Source organism: Rhinoraja longicauda, chromosome 21, assembly GCF_053455715.1.
Source record: "Rhinoraja longicauda isolate Sanriku21f chromosome 21, sRhiLon1.1, whole genome shotgun sequence".
NCBI classification, from domain to species: domain Eukaryota; kingdom Metazoa; phylum Chordata; class Chondrichthyes; order Rajiformes; family Arhynchobatidae; genus Rhinoraja; species Rhinoraja longicauda.
In genome coordinates, this window is record NC_135973.1 from 4,841,960 (window position 1) to 4,861,130 (window position 19,171).

The 19,171-nt window shown below is 49.4% G+C and overlaps 1 protein-coding gene and 2 pseudogenes across 1 annotated transcript; 1 reads left to right on the plus strand and 2 right to left on the minus strand.

The window, feature by feature from the left end:
* Positions 1-882: 882 nt before the first annotated feature.
* On the minus strand, positions 883-2,501 carry LOC144604204 (UDP-glucuronosyltransferase 2C1 pseudogene; annotated as a pseudogene).
* A 5,836-nt stretch (positions 2,502-8,337) lies between these two features.
* Positions 8,338-9,963, minus strand: LOC144604205 (UDP-glucuronosyltransferase 2C1 pseudogene; annotated as a pseudogene).
* A 6,627-nt stretch (positions 9,964-16,590) lies between these two features.
* On the plus strand, positions 16,591-17,634 carry uts2r5 (urotensin-2 receptor 5). The gene has a single exon (XM_078418416.1). The coding sequence runs from the start codon at positions 16,591-16,593 to the stop codon at positions 17,632-17,634; it is 1,044 nt and encodes a 347-aa protein (XP_078274542.1).
* The last annotated feature ends 1,537 nt before the right edge of the window (positions 17,635-19,171 follow it).

Sequence of the window (19,171 nt, forward strand, 5' to 3'; positions counted from 1 at the left end):
GACCCTTCTTCAGACTGATGTCAGGGGGGCGGGACAAAGGAAGGATATAGGTGGAGACAGGAAGACAGTGGGAGATCTGGGAAGGGGGAGGGGAAGAGAGGGACAGAGGAGCTAAGGCTTGCTCACATTGCTTCCCGATGTACATCGCTAATAAACCGACTTGTTGTTTGGACTCGCCACACGGGTTGCCAACTGTCCCGTATTGGCCGGGACATCCTATATTTTGGGTTAAATGGGTTTGTCCTGTACGGGACCGCCCTTGTCCCGTATTAGTTGGGTTGCCAACTTCCTCACTTTGGGAGTGAGGAAATTGGCAACCCTACTCACCACTGATCCATGAGCTGATTTATTTTGTGTCTGTGCCTATCTGAGTAAAGTCAGATATATAGGATGCGGGTAAAGTACAAAATTCGCTTCTACAGTTGCTACGTGCAAATCGACGGCGCCAAAACATGGCGACACATGTACTGCCTTGGTGAGGCCGACTAAATGATTCTACCGGCTTGCATGCAAAATAAAGCATTCCACGAGACTTAGGTACATGTGACAAGAACGTATCTTTGAATCATTGAAACATTGACCATATATCCAACTAATCTTCCTGTCTCCACCTATATCCTTCCTTTGTCCCACCCCCGACATCAGTCTGAAGAAGGGTCTCGACCCGAAACGTCACCCATTCCTTCTCTCCCGAGATGCTGCCTGACCTGCTGAGTTACTCCAGCATTTTGTGAATAAATCGATTTGTACCAGCATCTGCAGTTATTTTCTTATAAAATGCAGATTGTTGTCCGTGGCTTCTGGGAAGCAAAATCTGGTGCACTGCAAAAGTATCTGCCAACAATTAACCTACCGCCGCAAATCACACCTTAATTCTTCAATTTAGTCCATTTTCCTCTTCCGACCTGAACATATTTGGACAAGTAAAGCTTTGAGCAGTTTGCACGCCAGATAAACGGCAAGTGCCAGCAGAGCAGCGATGATGGCGATGACATCCAGCAGGTAGTACTGATAGAAGGGCAGCTCAGTGCCCGCGGATCGCAAGTGAGCGGCGCCTCGGTGCCTGATGGCGTATTCGGTCCAGTAGACCGCCAGCGCTTTGGGTTCCAGCGGCACATCTCGGTGCAAGGCGGATAATCGCTTCATGTTCTCCCCGTAAGAAGGGGTCTCGATGACAGTCTTCACCGCCTCGAAGATCACATCGCTTGTCAAATGAGCCAAGTCCAACATGACCGCCGCCCCTCGCGTTTTGAGGCGCAGAAGGTTGTCGTATTGATCACCAAAAACTGGGATGCCGACCAGAGGGACGCCGTGATAGATGGCCTCATACAGCCCGTTTTCCCCACCGTGGGTGATGAAGGCTCTGGTCTTCGGGTGACTCAGCAGATCGTTTTGAGGAAGCCAACTCATCACCTTGGTGTTATTCCCTAAGGTGGCGGGCGCGTCTCCAACCAAGCGCCAGACCACTCTCTGGGGCAAGCGGGCAAGTCCCGCCGCCAGTTCCGTCGCCAGTCCTGGTGGGAAGATGCTCACCACACTTCCCAAGGAGAAGATGACGACGCCTTGGTCGCCAGAACCGTCCATGAACCGCTGCAGTTCATCAGAGAGCGGGCGACCCGCGCTACACTGGACACCTCCGATGTAAACCAGGTTTGGCATGGTGGGCCGCGGATACTCAAAGACAAAGTCAACCTTCATCAAGACCATGTCAGCCTTGGCATAAAGCTCTTCTACCGTCATGCCGCTGTCCAGGTAACGCCGACACAGCTCGTTATAGGCGGGGTAAATGTAGAAGTAACTTGTGAATCTGGACATCCCATATATCAACACGTTCTTCATCCTCCCCCACACCGACATCCTGTCCGACAAGCGGGAATTGACCACCGGCACGAAGGAAAGTGGCGACGGAGCCAAGTTAAAGTGGAGGTCCCCGGCAATCATCCACCTGCCAAACAGCACCAGCGGCGTGCCCAGCACCTGCGCCAACATCGCCCCGGCCGCATGGTAAGGGTCGGCTAAAGTCAGGTCAAACTCTGCTCCCTTCAGTCGCTGCAACAGTGCGCGGTCCTCAAACAACGCCCGAATGGCCGGGATGGTCACCTCAGTGTTGAGTAGCAATAAGCCCAACAAGCTGCGGGCGGCGGAGAGGCTGGAGAGGAAGCCGTCTTCCACGTAGAGCGAGTTGAAGACAATGTCACGGATTTCATCTTCGCTCCGCACTTTGCGCGACTCAGCTTGCGGCACCAGGATAGTTTCCAGCGTGAAATCCTCGGATGTTGTTTCCACCGCCCGCGAGTCGTTGCTCCTCAGCACCGTCACCTGGTGCCCGCTCGCCACCAGTTCCAGGAGCAGGGTCTTCATGATGATCCAGTGGCTCCAGTCGGCGGGCACGGCCAGGATCTTGGCCGCTTCTGAGCCGCGATTCCCCGCAGAGGAGAAGAGCGTGGCGCCCAGAAGGAGCGCCAGCAACGCCGCCCTGCCTCTCCTTGACATTTTTCCACCGAGAATCCGAACCAGGAAACAAATGTTTGTATCCCAACCTATTCCTTTGGGTTCGAATTACACGTCCTGGATAGGTATCAACTGGCCGCCGCTCAACATCTCCCACTCAACCGCCGATTAAATCATTTATCTTTTCTACAAAGGCAAAAGAAATGAAAATAATTCTAATTGAATTGCTTTACAAATTAAACCTGGTTTCAGCATGGAGAGGAGATTGAATATTCCATGGTGCGACAAATCCTTGTTCCTTTCTTGCAAGGAACTGAAGATGCTGGTTTATACCAAAGATGGACAAGAACAGCTGGGGTAACAGCGGGTCAGGGGCAGCATCTCTGGAGAACATGGATAGGTGATAAATGGATTTATTGTGCGATCCTACTTCAGATTTCTAGTTTACACTTGCTCCGAATTGTGTAATGTTAAAGCACTTGCCAAGAACAGACAACCGTGATCACATCAAAGTGCAGCTTAAACAGAATACATTTGTAGTTTAACGTTTGACTCCAGTTAAAATCAATCACTGATGAACTCTACAGAGTAGAAACAAGGAACTGCGGGTGCTCGTTTACAAAATAAAAGATACAAAGTGCTGGAGTAACTTAACGGGCCAGACAGTATAGCTGGAGAACGTGGAGAGGGGACGTTTTGGGTTGGGGCGTTTAGAAGGGTGAGTGAGATCTTGGAACTTCTGCAGACGACCCGTCTAATGGTCCCGACCCGAAACGTCACCTATCCATGTTCTCCAGAGATGCTGCCTGACCTGCTGAGTTACTCCAGCGCTTTGTGCGTATCTTTGGGAATGCATCTTGTGTGTCGGCTGGGGAATGTGCTTTCTTTTAACATGCCGTGAAATGTCCTTTAACAATATCAGCAACAATATGTGTAAGAAGGAACTGCAGATGCTGGTTTAAACCGAAGATAGACACAAAAAGCTGGAGTAACTCAGCGGGTCAGACTCTGGAATGGCGGCGCTGCCATAGCAGCTGCGGCTTACCTGCGGTCCATTTGTCTTTGTGTTTTGTTGTTTTTTTGTGTCTTAATTGTCGATGTGATGTTGTGTTTTTGTGTTTGTGTACTATGTGTGGGTGTGGGGGGGGGGGGGAGGGGGGAACTGTAAAATTGTAAATATGTGTCCCTTCCGAACGGAGACCCGACCTTTGTTTTCTGGGCCGTGTCTCCGTTCCTGCTGCGGCTTACCATCGGCCCAACTCCTGGAGTTGGCGGCCTCCAGGGCTCTGGTTCGCAGAGCCCGCGGATCGGACTTACCATCAGCGGAGCCGGCCGTCTTCGGAGGCTGCGGGAGCGGCTGCGACTCGCCTTAGGCTCGGGCCGCGTGGATGCCGACATCGGGAGCTCCGGCAGCGGCAGCGTGTTCGCCCGCCCCGGATCGCGGGGCTTGGGTCGCGGACATTTCATTGTCCGGCGCGGCCTAAAATAGGCCGCGGGATTTTTCTCTGCTGGGCGGGGGCTTCAATGTCGGGAGCTACGACCGCCCCGACGTGCAGCAACAGCGGCAGCGTGTTCGCCCGCCCCGGATCGCGGGGCTTGGGTCGGCCCGCTGCGGACCGTCCGGCGCGGCCTGGAACCACAACAGCCTGACCGCGGGAGAAGACGGCAGGGGAAGGGAAAAGACATTTGTGGCCTTCCATCACAGTGAGGAGAGGACTGGAGGAGACTCACTGTGATGGATGTTTCTTTTTTTGTGTGTTTTTGGGGTTGTGTAATTTGCCTATTTTAATGCTTTATTGTGTAATCTGCCTATTTTAGTGCTTTTATTGTTGGACTGTGGGTGACTGAAACTTTTTTGGATGACAAATAAAGCTATCTTGAATCTTGAGAGAAGGAATGGGTAACGTTTCGGGTCGAGGAGTCTGAAGAAGGGTCTCGACCCGAAACGTCAGCCTCTTTAGTTTAGTTTAGTTTAGTTTAGAGATACAGCGCGGAAACAGGCCCTTCGGGCCACCGTGTCCGCGCCCGCGCCGACCAGCAATCCCCGCACATTAACATTATCCTACACACTTTACATTTACCAAGCCAATTAGCCTACAAACCTGTACGTCTTTGGAGTGTGGGTGGAAACCGGAGAAAACCCACGCATGTCACGGGGAGAACGTACTAACTCCGTACAGACAGGACCCGTAGTCGGGATCGAACCCGGGTCTCCAGTGCTGCATTCGCTGTAGAAGGCAGTAACTCTACCGCTACGCCACCGTGACTGCCATAAAAAGTTATTCCTTTTCTCCAGAGATGCTGCCTGACCCCGCTGCGTTTCTCCAGCTTTTTTTTGTGTCAATTTTAGCAACATTATGCCTTGGTTTTGGACGGGCCACCCACTTTACAATTGATCTCACAATGTCTTGGCACCTGTGGTTTTGGCTATACTGAGGACATTGCGTACACACGGCTTGCTCACAGTTGCGCTCCACAGTAGCCGTCTGCTCTCATCGGCACAGCGGTGGATCACAGACGTGACCCTGTGTCGCTCGGCTGGGCTCACGTTGCGCTCCTGAACACTCGGCCTCCTCCTTGCCAAATAGCTCGAACTTCTGCAAGTGTCAGTGTGTGTAGAAAGGAATTGCAGCTGCCGGCTTAACCCGTAGATAGACGCAAAGTGGTGGAGTAACTCAGCGGTGTAGGAATGAACTGCAGATGCTGGTTTAAATCGAAGGTAGACACAAAATGCTGGAGTAACTCAGCGGGACAGGCAGCATCGCTGGAGAGAAGACATGGGTCAGGCAATATATCTGGAGAACGTGGACAGGTGACATTCAGTCTGAAGATGGCACCGGACCCGAAATGTCACCCATTCCTTTTCTCCAGAGATGCTGCCTGTCCCGCTGAGTTACTCCAGCATTTTGTGTCTACCTTCGAGTAACTCAACGGGTCAGGCAGCATCTCTGGAGAAACCGCGTGGATGACTTTTCGAGTCAGGTGCCGCCTTCAGATTGAAAGTAGAGGAGAGGGAACTGGAGATAAGAAAAGGCCAGAACAAAGCAGAGCCGGCAACAGATGACCAATGAAGGGTGGAGCCCACAATGGTCGATTGTTGGCTGGGGAATAGATGACCAAGGAAGGATGGAGCCCACAATGGTCGTTTGTTGGCTGGGGAATAGATGCGCAAGGAAGAGTGGAGCCCACAATGGTCGATTGTTGGCTGGGGAATAGATGACCAAGGAAGGGTGGAGCCCACAATGGTCGATTGTTGGCTGGGGAATAGATGACCAAGGAAGGATGGAGCCCACAATGGTCGATTGTTGGCTGGGGAATAGATGCGCAAGGAAGAGTGGAGCACACAATGGTCGATTGTTGGCTGGGGAATAGATGACCAAGGAAGGGTGGAGCCCACAATGGTCGATTGTTGGCTGGGGAATAGATGACCAAGGAAGGATGGAGCCCACAATGGTCGATTGTTGGCTGGGGAATAGATGCCCAAGGAAGGGTGGAGCCCACAATGGTCGATTGTTGGCTGGGGAATAGATGACCAAGGAAGGGTGGAGCCCACAATGGTCGATTGTTGGCTGGGGAATAGATGACCAAGGAAGGGTGGAGCCCACAATGGTCGATTGTTGACTGGGGAATAGATGACCAGGGAAGGGTGAAGCCCACAATGGTCGATTGTTGGCTGGGGAATAGATGACCAAGGAAGGATGGAGCCCTTTGCGTGAAGGACGAACAAGGGACAATTCTGGTCACACGTTATTTGTACTTTCTATATCAGAATCCTTCAATCTTCACCTTGAACATTCATTGCTTTGTTCCGGTCACCGCTAATTATAAACACGATCCCGAATTACATTCATGCATTTCCCTCTTCATGGTGTGGGAGAAATCAATGGCCCGGAAATCCGGCGTTTCCGCATCTCGTGGCCAGCATTTCCCGGTGTAGCCGTGAGTAAGTTCAGGGTTCCCTCACGAGGATGAGCTAACACGGAATTGCCAACTCGCTGACACACCTTGGCCGCTGTCATTCCAACGCCAGGTTCCACCCGGCGAGGACCCGCATCTACCTGCCGTTTTGCAGCAACTCTGATGCAAAATCTGCCGACTGGGCTTGTGAGGGGGAAATATTTAAGGTGCTTTCAGGTGACGCTGGAAAGATTTAATAGGTAACTCTTTTTTCACACAAAAGGTGGTGGGTGTGCGAAACGAGCTGCCAGAGGAAGTAGTTGAGGCAGGGACTATTGTAACGTTTAAGAAACAATTTAGACAGGATAGGAAAGATTTTGAGGGATATGGGCCAAACGGAGGCAGGTGAGACTGGTGTAGGTAGGACATGTTGGTTGGTGTGGGCATGTTGGGCCAAAGGGCATGTTTCCGCGCTGTATGACTCTATGACTATCGGTATCACTCTCAGAATCTATGACCATGAATATTGCTCTATGATTCTATCACTCGATAACTCTATGACTCTGATCCCATGACTCCACCACTCTCTCACTCTCTCACTCTATGACTCTATGACCATGATTCTGATCCTACCACTCAACCATCTATCACTCTAAGTGCATCTGATAACACCAGGCACGGGCTCAGCAAGTCAATAGACAATAGGTGCAGGAGGAGGCCATTCGGCCCTTCGAGCCAGCACCACCATTCAATGTGATCATGGCTGATCATTCTCAATCAGTACCCCGTTCCTGCCTTCTCCCCATACCCCCTGACTCCGCTATCCTTAAGATCTATATCTAGCTCTCTCTTGAAAGCATTCAGAGAACTGGCCTCCACTGCCTTCTGAGACAGAGAAGTCCTCGCATAAGCGCAGAGAGGAGCCGGTGTAAGGGAAAGAGGCGCATTTGAGGTTATCAAAAATCAATAGTTACTTCAAATCTTTTAAACGCATTTGATTTTTTTTGTAGTGTTTTTATAACATTTCTGCATTCATTTTTAATTTATTTTTAGTAAATCTTCACGATGCATTTGACCATCAATTCAACCCGTGGTCCGGCTTCACTGGTAAACGAAGAACACAGGAGCAAGACACAAAGCGCTCGGATTACTCGGCGCCTCTTTGTGGGGGGGCGTGGGGGGGGGGGGGGGGAGGGGATGGGGGGGGGGGGGGGTGGACACGACGTTTCCAGGCCGGGACGCTTCTCCATGCTGCAGGGGCTAGTCTGGGTCAGAACACGGTGAGAGAACAGGACAGCAACAGGGGATTATAGAACGGGGAGAGGGGTGGGGTGGGGGGAGCTGAGTGAGAGAGGGTCTCACACAACTCCCACCGGAATGGGAATGACGCAAAGTGCTGGAGTAGCTCAGCGGGTCAGTCAGCATCTTTGGAGAAGAAGGAAAGGAGACGTTTCTGGTCGGGGCCCTTATTCAGACCGAGGGCACAAGGAACCGCAGATGCAGGTTTACGAAATAGAAAAAACACAAAGTGCTGGAGTAACTCAGCGGGACAGGCAGCATCCATGTAGACTGTGGGCGGGTGACGTTACGGGTCGGGACCTTAACTCAGCCGCTTCAGAGCAGGCCGACCTTGACGAGGTTTGGCAATGGAGCATAAAACGAAGACACAAAGAACTGCAGATGCTGAAATCTTGTAAGCTGGAGTTACTCAGCGGGTCAAGCAGCATATCTGGAGGACAAGGATAGGTGATGTTTTGTGTCGGGGCTCTTATTCAGACTGTAGACACAAAGAACTGCAGATAAAAAGACACAAATTGCTGGAGCAACTCAGCGGAACAGGCAGCATCCATGTAGAACATGGACGGGTAATGTTACGGGTCGGGACCTTTCTTCAGACTGAATATTCTAAACAAAGGGTGATGGTGAAGAGGTCGGTGTGCGGAGGTGCGAGAGTGTCCGAATGATCAATAGACCGACTGTCACTGACAATCAATCTTCTTTCTTCAAATTAGTCCTCATCCGTCTTCTCACTGAATGCATTTGGACCAGTACATTTTTCAGCAGTTTGCACGCCAGATAAAGGGCAAGTGCCAGCAGAGCAGCGATGATGGCGATGACATCCAGCAGGTAGTATTGATAGAAGGGCAGCTCAGTGCCCGCGGATCGCAAGTGAGCGGCGCCTCGGTGCCTGATGGCGTATTCGGTCCAGTAGACCGCCAGCGCTTTGGGTTCCAGCGGCACATCTCGGTGCAAGGCGGATAATCGCTTCATGTTCTCCCCGTAAGAAGGGGTCTTGATGACAGTCTTCACCGCCTCGAAGATCACATCGCTTGTCAAATGAGCCAAGTCCAACATGACCGCCGCCCCTCGCGTTTTGAGGCGCAGAAGGTTGTCGTATTGATCAAACAAAACTGGGATGCCGACCACAGGGACGCCGTGATAGACGGCCTCATACAGCCCGTTTTCCCCACCGTGGGTGATGAAGGCTCTGGTCTGCGGGTGACTCAGAAGATCGTTTTGAGGAAGCCAACTCATCACCTTGGTGTTATTCCCTAAGGTGGCGGGCGCGTCTCCAACCAAGCGCCAGACCACTCTCTGGGGCAAGCGGGCAAGTCCCGCCGCCAGTTCCGTCGCCAGTTCTGGTGGGAAGATGCTCACCACACTTCCCAAGGAGAAGATGACGACGCCTTGGTCGCCAGAACCGTCCATGAACCGCTGCAGTTCAGCAGAGAGCGGGCGACCCGCGCTACACTGGACACCCCCGATGTAAACCAGGTTTGGCATGGTGGGCCGCGGATACTCAAAGACAAAGTCAACCTTCATCAAGACCATGTCAGCCTTGGCATAAAGCTCTTCTACCGTCATGCCGCTGTCCAGGTAACGCCGACACAGCTCGTTATAGGCGGGGTAAATGTAGAAATAACTTGTGAATCTGGACATCCCATATATCAACACGTTCTTCATCCTCCCCCACACCGACATCCTGTCCGACAAGCGGGAATTGACCACCGGCACGAAGGAAAGTGGCGACGGAGCCAAGTTAAAGTGGAGGTCCCCGGCGATCATCCACCTGCCAAACAGCACCAGCGGCGTGCCCAGCACCTGCGCCAACATCGCCCCGGCCGCATGGTAAGGGTCGGCTAAAGTCAGGTCAAACTCTGCTCCCTTCAGTCGCTGCAACAGTGCGCGGTCCTCAAACAACGCCCGAATGGCCGGGATGGTCACCTCAATGTTGAGTAGGAATATGCCCAACAAGCTGCGGGCGGCGGCGAGGCTGGAGAGGAAGCCGTCTGCCACGTAGAGCGAGTTGAAGACAATGTCACGGATTTCGCTCGCGTTCCTCGCTCTGTAAGCGTGAGCCGCCGGCACCAGGATAGTTTCCAGCGTGAAATCCTCGGATGCTGTTTCCACCGCCCGCGAGTCGTTGCTCCTCAGCACCGTCACCTGGTGCCCGCTCGCCACCAGTTCCAGGAGCAGGGTCTTCATGATGATCCAGTGGCTCCAGTCGGCAGGCACGGCCAGGATCTTGGCCGCTTCTGAGCCGCGATTCCCCGCAGAGGAGAAGAGCGCGGCGCCCAGGAGCGCCAACAACGCCGCCCTGCCCCTCCTTGACATTGCCACCCTGTCCACCTTGGCGTCGTGAGAGCTCGCTTTAATGCTGAAAGTTGTCTTGCACACTCCCCCCGGCGGGCTGGGCGGAAAAGTTGTAGGGGCGAGGGAGGGGTTGCGGGGAGAAATATCGTTTAGTTGGAGCAGGGAAGGAAGGGGAGCGGAGGGATCGTTCTTTTAGTGTAGGGGGGTGGGGGTGGGGGGAATTATTCTGTAGAGGTTACCTAAAATTGGAATATTCAATGATCATACCGTTGGGTCGTTGCTAGATGCTGAGTTCTTCCAGCATTTTGTGGCCTTTATGTAAAACAGTATCAGCAGTTCCTTGTTTTTCTCCACGCTCCTGATTACGGTTGTTGTCTAAACCGAGTTTGTACGTTCTCCCCGTGACCTGCGTGGACTTTGTCCGGATGCTCGCTCGAGAAGGCAGGAGAATGAGGTTGAGAGGGAGAGATAGATCAGCCATGATTGAATGGTGGAGTAGACTTGGTGGGGCAGTGGCCTAATTCGGCTCCTATAACCTATGAACTTATGAGCAAGAATATCGCCAGCATCGAGTGATCTAGAAAGCTTTACGGTAAGGAAGTGTAAAGGAGATGTGTGGAGCAAGTTTATTTTGAAAAGGAGAGCGGGGGGGGGGGGGGGGGGTGCCTGGAACGCGCTGCTAGAGGGATAGATTAGTTTAGTTTGGTTTAGTTTAGTGCAGTGTGCTGGAAGCAAACAATAGTAGCATTGAAGAGGCACATGGATATGCAGGGTATGGAGGGATATGGAATACAAGCAGGCAGAAGAAGGGTTTCGACCCGAAATGTCACGCTTTCCTTCCCTCCCGAAATGCTGCCTGACCCGCTGAGGTACTCCAGCATTTTGTGTTTACCAGGGATTAATTTAACTTGATATCATGTTCGGCACAGACATTGCGTTCCTTTACTATACTGCTCTATGTTCGACGTTCTAACCAATACTCGTCACCACTTACATAGTTTCTCTTTCTTCATCCACGTAGAAACACTTTCCACTTCATTGTCAATGTTAACCACGAAAAAAACATATAGTTTTCCGTTTAAAAACAATGACTGTTTTCCCCTCCAGTTCTCCAAGCCACAGCCCTGATGCAAAGTGCTGATGCTGATGCAATTTCCAGCACAGATGCATTGTACTGCACAGAAACATGTTCAGCATCCAAACCCTGGATCTCTGCAACTACCTGTCTCTTCTTCAGTTGTCCAAGTGTCCTATCCAACAGGCCCCTTTTCTACATGGTGTCCAGGGCCGTCTTTACAGCATTATGGGCCCCGGGCAAAGCAGTGTACTGGGGCCCCTATGACAACTACTCACAGGAATAAAAATGTAAATGGTCGATAAAATTAAACATATATTTATTTTATTGGCACTTCCAACTCTCTCTTCCCCCCCACCACCAACCCCCACCCTTGCTGTCCCCCTCCCCAGTCCCACTCTGCCTCCTCCCACCCCCACTCTCTCCTCCTCCCACCCTCCCCGTCGCCCCCACCGTGACTCTCCCCCACCCCCCTTTCCCTACCAGCCCCCCCCCCCCCCCCCCGTCGTCGTCGTGCCGGCGAAAAGCACTTACCGAAAAGCACTTAGCGATGAACTTAGGGTGCTACATTGTTGCGAAAAGCACTTACAGATCGCTGTGAGAAGCACTTAGGGATGGAAAAGCAAAGCACTTAGGGAGCTAATTGTTGCGAAACAGATCGCTGTGAGAAGCACTTAGGGATGGAAAATGTTGCGAAAAAAATACTTAGGGACCGAAAATGTTGCGAAAAAGGCACTTATTGAACCTACATTTTTAAAGTAGTATTTATTTATTGCAAGTCACTTAACATACACAGATCAGCATGGGGCCCCTCTGCTCGTGGGGCCCCGGGCAAGTGCCCATCAGGCCCATGCGTTGACGGCCCTGATGGTGTCCCCTTGAAATTAACACAAGGGGGCTTTCCTTATGCACCCGGTTCTTGCCCACAACATGCTTTTCCAAGATCAGACTTTTGAGAGACTTGGAAGTTGCAAGTAAGCACCCACACGTGGCGACTCAGCGTGCTGTTTCAGAAGAGAATCTATTGCACTCGTAGATGGACACAAAATGCTGGAGCAACGTAGCTGGCCAGGCAGCATTTCTGAAGAGAGGGAATGGGAGACGTCCGAAGAAGGGTCTCGACCCGAAGGGTCACCCATTCCTTTTGGGTTACACCAGCTTTTTGTGTCTATTTTCGGTTTAAACCAGCATCTACAGTTCCTTCGTACACTATTGTACTCGTACATCTATTGTGCACATTCGAAAATGTGAAGGGGGTGTGAGTGGGCAGGTTTCTTGCATGATTTGCCCGGATAGCATGCAGGACAAGCTTCTCACTATACCTCCATATACATGACAATAACTAAACTAAACTAAACTAAACAGTGCAGTTGCTGAATTAGGGAACACTATTTGTATTAGGCTCACCAAAATAGGCGGGAACGTGATTTTGATCGGGAATTAAACCACTTACCGGATACTTTGCAGGTTGACAAGCAGGGAAAAAAAGATGTCTGGGGAGAACAGTTTCCATGGAGATCCCTGCGGTTATCAGACAACATTGTCCGTTAAGAACAGTTTGCCAGTTTCACCTCTGGCAGCCGTTGCCATTGGACTGTGTTGGTCGCCTCTGTTGACACTTGTGAGTTGATTATTAGAGAATGTAACACGCAGCCTTTGGTATTTTAAACTTTCAGTAACAAAAAAATAACATAACTGCTAAGATGACCTTTATTTATATAAACTCATGATGGAAAAATAATTTTGTTGCTGCAAGTCTGAAACTCTATAGCACCCAATGATTCTTTTGTTCGTTGACACTATTGATTTTCTTATGATGCTATTTTCTATAACGCAAGGTTTCTTGGAATGAGACCATCGAGTTATAGCAAAACTACTTGTACTTAACTGCCGATGTAGCAATCCGCGAGGGCAATGGATCCAAGTTTCCAAAGAAGAGGCCAGCGTGCATCACAGATATAATGTCTCCAAGCAGAGGAAGAATTCAATAGACAATAGGTGCAGGAGTGGGCCATTCGGCCCTTCGAGCCAGCACCGCCATTCAATATGATCATGGTATCGGGCGGCACGGTGGCGCAGCGGTAAAGTTGCTGCCTTACAGCGAATGCCTTCTCCCCATATCCCCTGACTCCGCTATCCTTAAGAGCTCTATCTAGCTCTCTCTTGAATGCATTCAGAGAATTGGCCTCCACTGCCTTCTGAGGCAGAGAATTCCACAGATTCACAACTCTCTGACTGAAAAAGTTTTTCCTCATCTCCGTTCTAAATGGCCTACCCCTTATTCTTAAACTGTGGCCCCTGGTTATGGACTCCCCCAACATTGGGAACATGTTTCCTGCTTCTAACGTGTCCAACCCCTTAATAATCTTATACGTTTCGATAAGATCCCCTCTCATCCTTCTAAATTCCAGTGTATACAAGCCTAGTCGCTCCAGTCTTTGAACATATGACAGTCCCGCCATTCCGGGAATTAACCTAGTAAACCTACGCTGTACGCCCTCAATTCCTATTATAATATCATTGCATCGTTAACCATTCTTCTGTCTTTTGAGCAGGAACTCCGAATTTGTGAACTCCTTGGTGATCTTTTTAAGTTCATACGTTCACAAGTGATAGGAGCAGAATTAGGCCATTCAACCCATCAAGTGTACTCTGCCATTCAATCGTGGCTGACCTATCTTTCACTTCTAACCCCAATTCTCCTGCCTTTTCCCCACAACCCCTAACACCCTTACTAATCAAGACACCCGTACTAATCCCTGCTTTCCCTCTCTATCCCCTCCCCTTCCCAGTTCTCCCACCAGTCTTCCTGTCTCCGACTGCATCCCATCTTTGTCCCGCCCCTCCCCTGACATTAGTCCGAAGAAGGGTCTCGACCCGAAACGTCACCCATTCCTTCTCTCCAAAGATGCTGCCTGACCCGTTGAGTTACTCCAGCATTTTGCGTCTACCTTCGATTTAAACCAGCATCTGCAATTTTTTTCCTGCTAATCATAAAAATATCCATTGACCTTTGGCCTCCACAACCGTCTGTGGCAAAGAATTCCACAGATTCACCACCTGGTTTTATTGACCTGTTGCAGCTTCTTCTCAAAACCGAAATAAGTTGGTGTTAATATTGGTGTCAGGCTTATCATTTCAATATCTATTTATTGCGTGTCACTGAAGGATGTGTGTCATATTGTTTAAAGGAGTGTTGTTGTGTAAATAACAATAGAAGCGATCGTTTATCAATTTGTCACTGGCAAGGCGAACTTTACCTTCCTTCCTTACCTTAATTTATAATAATTTATAACAACATAGGAGGTGGCCGTTCAAAATTCATCTGATCAATTGACCTTTCCATCAGAATTAGTGAATTGAAAATAACACACACACACACAATATTCTCCAGCAGAAAGGCTTAGTGATTTTGATTAAAGCATGTCGGTGGGGATCTGAGAAGATTCGGCACCTCCATGTAAAACCATACCGACAACTCCAGTGTGGAGGAAGGAACTGCAGATGCCGCTTTACACCGAAGATAGACACAACATGCTGGAGTAACTCAGCGGGTCAAGCAGCATCTCTGGAGAAAAGGTGACGCGTCGGGTAGGAGATCCAGTGCTTTTTTCCCCCAGTAACAACCCCCAACACATCAACCATCGCCACATCAACCCTCCCCATTAGCCGGCTCTCACTGCCCCAAGCTCCACGTCTCAACGCTGAGGGAGCGCACCCCCACCAGCCCGTACATTGATTGCCCCGGTTGGTCCCTCCACGTCCACAACACCCTTCCATTGCCACGGGAACCACGGGGGAGAGCGCGGTTGTGCACCAATGCCCCGTGAAAGGAAAGACTTGCTTCCCCCCCATAGAGGCTTGTTCCACCCCCCATAGAGGTTCCCCCCCCCCCTTAGAGGCTTGCTCTCCCCTCCCCAGAGAGGCCTGCTGCCCCCCCCCATAGAGGCTTGCCCCCCCCCGCATAGAGGCTTGCTCCCCCCCCCATAGAGGCTTGCTCCACCCCCAGAGAGGCTTGCTCTCCCCCCCCCCCCCCCACATAGAGGCTTGCCCCCCCCGCATGGAGGCTTGCTCCATCCCCAGAGAGGCTTGCTCCCCCCCCCACATAGAGGCTTGCCCCCCCCCGCATAGAGGCTTGCCCCCCCCCCCCCTCAGAGAGGATCAATCCTCCCCCCTTCGAGTCTTGCTCCACCCCCCCTTCCCCCATAGAGGCTTCGCGTTAGGCACGATGATAAACTTCAGATGAGGGGTCTACCGTCTCTGTACCTTCAGGGTGTGAGCGCCGGGCGGTGGGAGGTGCGCTGTCACAGATGTCACTGTGGATCGCGGAACTGAGTGCCAGCGCCAAGACTGTGCGCGGAGGCGGGACACATACATCTCTCAGACACTTTCCCACGACAGCTGCCTCCAAGCGACATCGAAACGGTGACTCGGAAACATGTGTCCCGTCTATTACTGTTACTGGGCCACATCTGGGCAAAGGCACGGAGTCAAACTATCCAGCTGAACCTTGCGGAAGGATCATTATAATTTTTCCTTTAAAAAAAAGGGGTGTCTTCGAGGTCGAGTTGCTGCCTCGCAGCGCCAGAGACCCGGGTTCCATCCTGACTCCAGGTCTGTACGGAGTTTGTACGTTCTCCCCGTGACCTGCGTGGGTTTCCTCCCACACTCTAAAGACGCACAGGTTTGTCTTTGGCTTTTTTGACTTTTCTATAAAATTATAAATTGTCCCTGGTGTGCAGGATAATGTGAGTGAGCCCTTGGTGTGTGATCGTTGGTCGGCGCGGACTCGGTGGGTCAAATGGCCTGTTTCCACGCTGTGTCTCCAATGTCTAAGTGTCTAAGGACAGGGATCTGATCCTCCAGGCTTCTCATCTCGTTTGGAGTTTACGTTTGCATCTAAACTCGCCGTCCTTTCCACACTCCCAAGACCACTGAGGAACTGACGACAAGTTGTGGGCGTCGGTCGTTCTTGAAAAGATTCATCGCCGCGGCGGAGAGTTCACTTCAAGGCTTCAATGTTATTCAACGTCCGCACTTTTTCTAATTCGTGAGGGGAGTCATCTCGGTGTTGTGACTCATTCACGGACGAAAAAAAATCACCGTCGAAATATCTTCAAGAGTCCGAATCATTTGTTAGAGCAAGTATATTTATTCCTTCTAATCCACCTCTTCTTTGGTTAGGAAAGTTGAGGGATCTCAACTCTAAACGTTGTTTGTCTATTCCCTCCACAGATGCAGCCTGGCCCGCTGAGTTACTCCGACACTTAGTGCTTTGCTCAAGATTGCAGAATATGCAGCTTTTGGTGTCTCCTCTTATTTGATTAACGAAGCATTGAGCAGAAGGCTCAATGCGGACAATATGTTAAAATGGAGCAAAACGCAAGTAAGCATTTCATTGTTCTGTCTGGGTCATATGACAATAAAACCACTCTTGACTCTTCCTTGATTAATAGAATATATTATACGGATAGTATTATTGAGCTGATTAGCCAGTGTACAAATAATCTTAGTGAACAGTTGTAGGTGACTTGAAACAAAAGTGTTTAGTTTAGAAGGAACAGCGCTTGGATATGGAGGTGACAGTTGTTGGAGCTCAGAGTAACTTGTCCACCATTGGGAACTCTTCCTCTTCAGCCCCAGGGCCAGGGAATGAGATACTGATGACAATATTGCTGGGGACCATTCTGAGCGTCATGTGTTTGATGGGAGCTGTAGGCAATGTCTACGTCCTGGTAGTGATGAATTTGTCCATGAGGTTCACTGGCTCCCTGTACGCCTACATAGTAAACCTGGCTTTGGCCGACCTCCTTTACCTCACCACTATCCCATTTGTGGTGTGCACCTACTTTGTGAAGGACTGGTACTTTGGAGAACTTGGCTGTAGATTCCTCCTCAGCTTGGACTTCCTGACGATGCACGCCAGCATCTTCATATTGACTGTCATGAGCATGGAGAGATACTTAGCAGTGGTGAAACCCCTGGCGACGTATAGGAAAAACAACGGCTACAGGAGGATCATCATTAGCGTGGTGTGGCTGGTTTCATTTCTCCTTGCCCTTCCTACGATGATAATGACCAATCTCAGAGAATTTGCCAAGAACGGGACAATAAAACACATGTGCCACTCCACATGGCCAGAACATACTTACAGGATCTATCTAACTGTGCTTTTTAATACTTGTATACTGGCTCCAGGGATATTAATTGGATTCTTGTACATAAAGTTAGCTCGTACTTACTGGACATCCCAAAGCAGGAAGGAAGTAAAGAAGGCACCTAAGCGGAAAATCCTCTTTCTGATTTTTGGGATTGTCCTAATATATGGTATCTGTTTCTTGCCTTTATGGGCATGGCAATTGTTTCGTCTCTACTTCAATGAATCTGCACCTATTTCTCCCACCACAGTCGCCATCGTTAATTTGTTTGTGACTTGCCTGGCCTACTGCAATAGCTGCATCAATCCTTTCCTCTACACCTTACTGACAAAAAATTACAAAGAGTACCTGAGGCACCAAAAGGCAAAGTTCTCCAAAAGGAAATGCCACAGGATTTTGTCCCAAAGATCAACGTCTTCTGGACATCATCCGTGCACAGAGAATCTATCGGACACTTAAAACCAGCCACAAAGGAGGCCTGCCTATAAGTTAAGTACGTGAGTATAACAGATGTAGAATTTATCTATAAAATTATTTTCCATTGTCTGTGGAGCACATTTTTCTCAGACCACATTCATCAATAATTCTGTTATTGCTATTTGCAAAACACAAAGTGCTGGATGAACTCATGGGTCAGGCAGCATCTCTGGAGGGAATTGACTGACGATGTTTCAGGTCGGGACACATCTTCAGACTGAAGATTCCAGCATCTCAGTTCCATTTGCGATCTTTCAGAGGTGACATCTTGTGTCTTGACTTGACCCATTTAGATCAGTTAAAAAATATCAATTTGATCATCTTCCTTTTCTCCAGAAATGCCGCCTGACCCGGTGCATTTGTTCCCAGCATTTTGTGTCTATCTTCGATCATCTTGGCATGTTGTCCAGTCATTCATATTAGTTTTTTAGTTTCCTTCCCTTAATGTAAAATAATTTGTTTCCTAATAAGGTTCAATTTAAAGAGAACATGAATCTAGGAAGAGAGTCATTCATTTAAAATGCAAAAAAACAATTTTTACAAAAATTTGTACTGGTTTAAAAATCTGCTTTGACTTAAAAGCTCTAAAGTACCTTTCATCTAGTGAAAATGAGCAACTCTTTTGAAATGTATTCCAAAATATTGGTTCTTATGATGAGACATCTTTTATTCCTTAATTTAAAAAAAATAGTAACCAAACTACCTCTGCACTATTTACATAAATTTAAATGAAAGCGTCAGAAACCAAAACATGTTTTTTTTAATTGAAAAGCTAAAAGCATGAGAATGGTGTCTAATATAAAGCAGAAAAATGATAGAGTGACTCACCAGGTGAGACCTTTCATCCGATCAGGAGGAGAGCAGAAGGATCATGGTGAGATGAGGAAATGCCATTAAGGAAATTCTCTTGAAGATTGGACTTGAGAGGGAAAGATAGATCAGCCACTCAGATTCAATCGGCCAAATGGCTTGATCCTACTCATATGACTTATGAACTTCTTTGTGAGATCATTTGGTCTCTCAAAAGTAGAGAAGACCATGCATGAACAGTTGACAGAATTACAAGCAAACTTCAGTTTCACGTGATCTGAGTGTTTGGGTTCAGCAAAGAAGGACAGGCATTGTACCCTCCTACACTCACATAGGCAAGTATCATTGGAAGAGCAGTGTTGTTGGGGATGATTGGTTTGTGGAGGGAAGTAGGTCCATGGGAATCATGAGAGGAGGGAAATGTGTTTAGTCATGATGACAGGTTTGAGATATTGAATAAGGTTTGTGAAATGGAAATTGGACAAGAGGGATGCTTATAAAGGTACTGAATGGGAGGATGAGAGGTGTTAATGTGCCAATAAATGCTGGCCTTGCCAGTGATGCATCATCTGATTTTTTTTTTTTTTAGATGAATGCATTCCTTTGTGCATTAATTATAGCATTGATTGAATGTCTAGCATTATAAGCTGTCAGATGATGTGCGGGGCAAGATTCTTTTAAACAGAGTGGTGGGTGTCCAGAAAGCCCT

Bases quoted from the DNA above. Each gene is read 5' to 3' on its own strand.
- uts2r5 (XM_078418416.1), top strand. From the start codon at position 16,591: ATGGAGGTGACAGTTGTTGGAGCTCAGAGTAACTTGTCCACCATTGGG.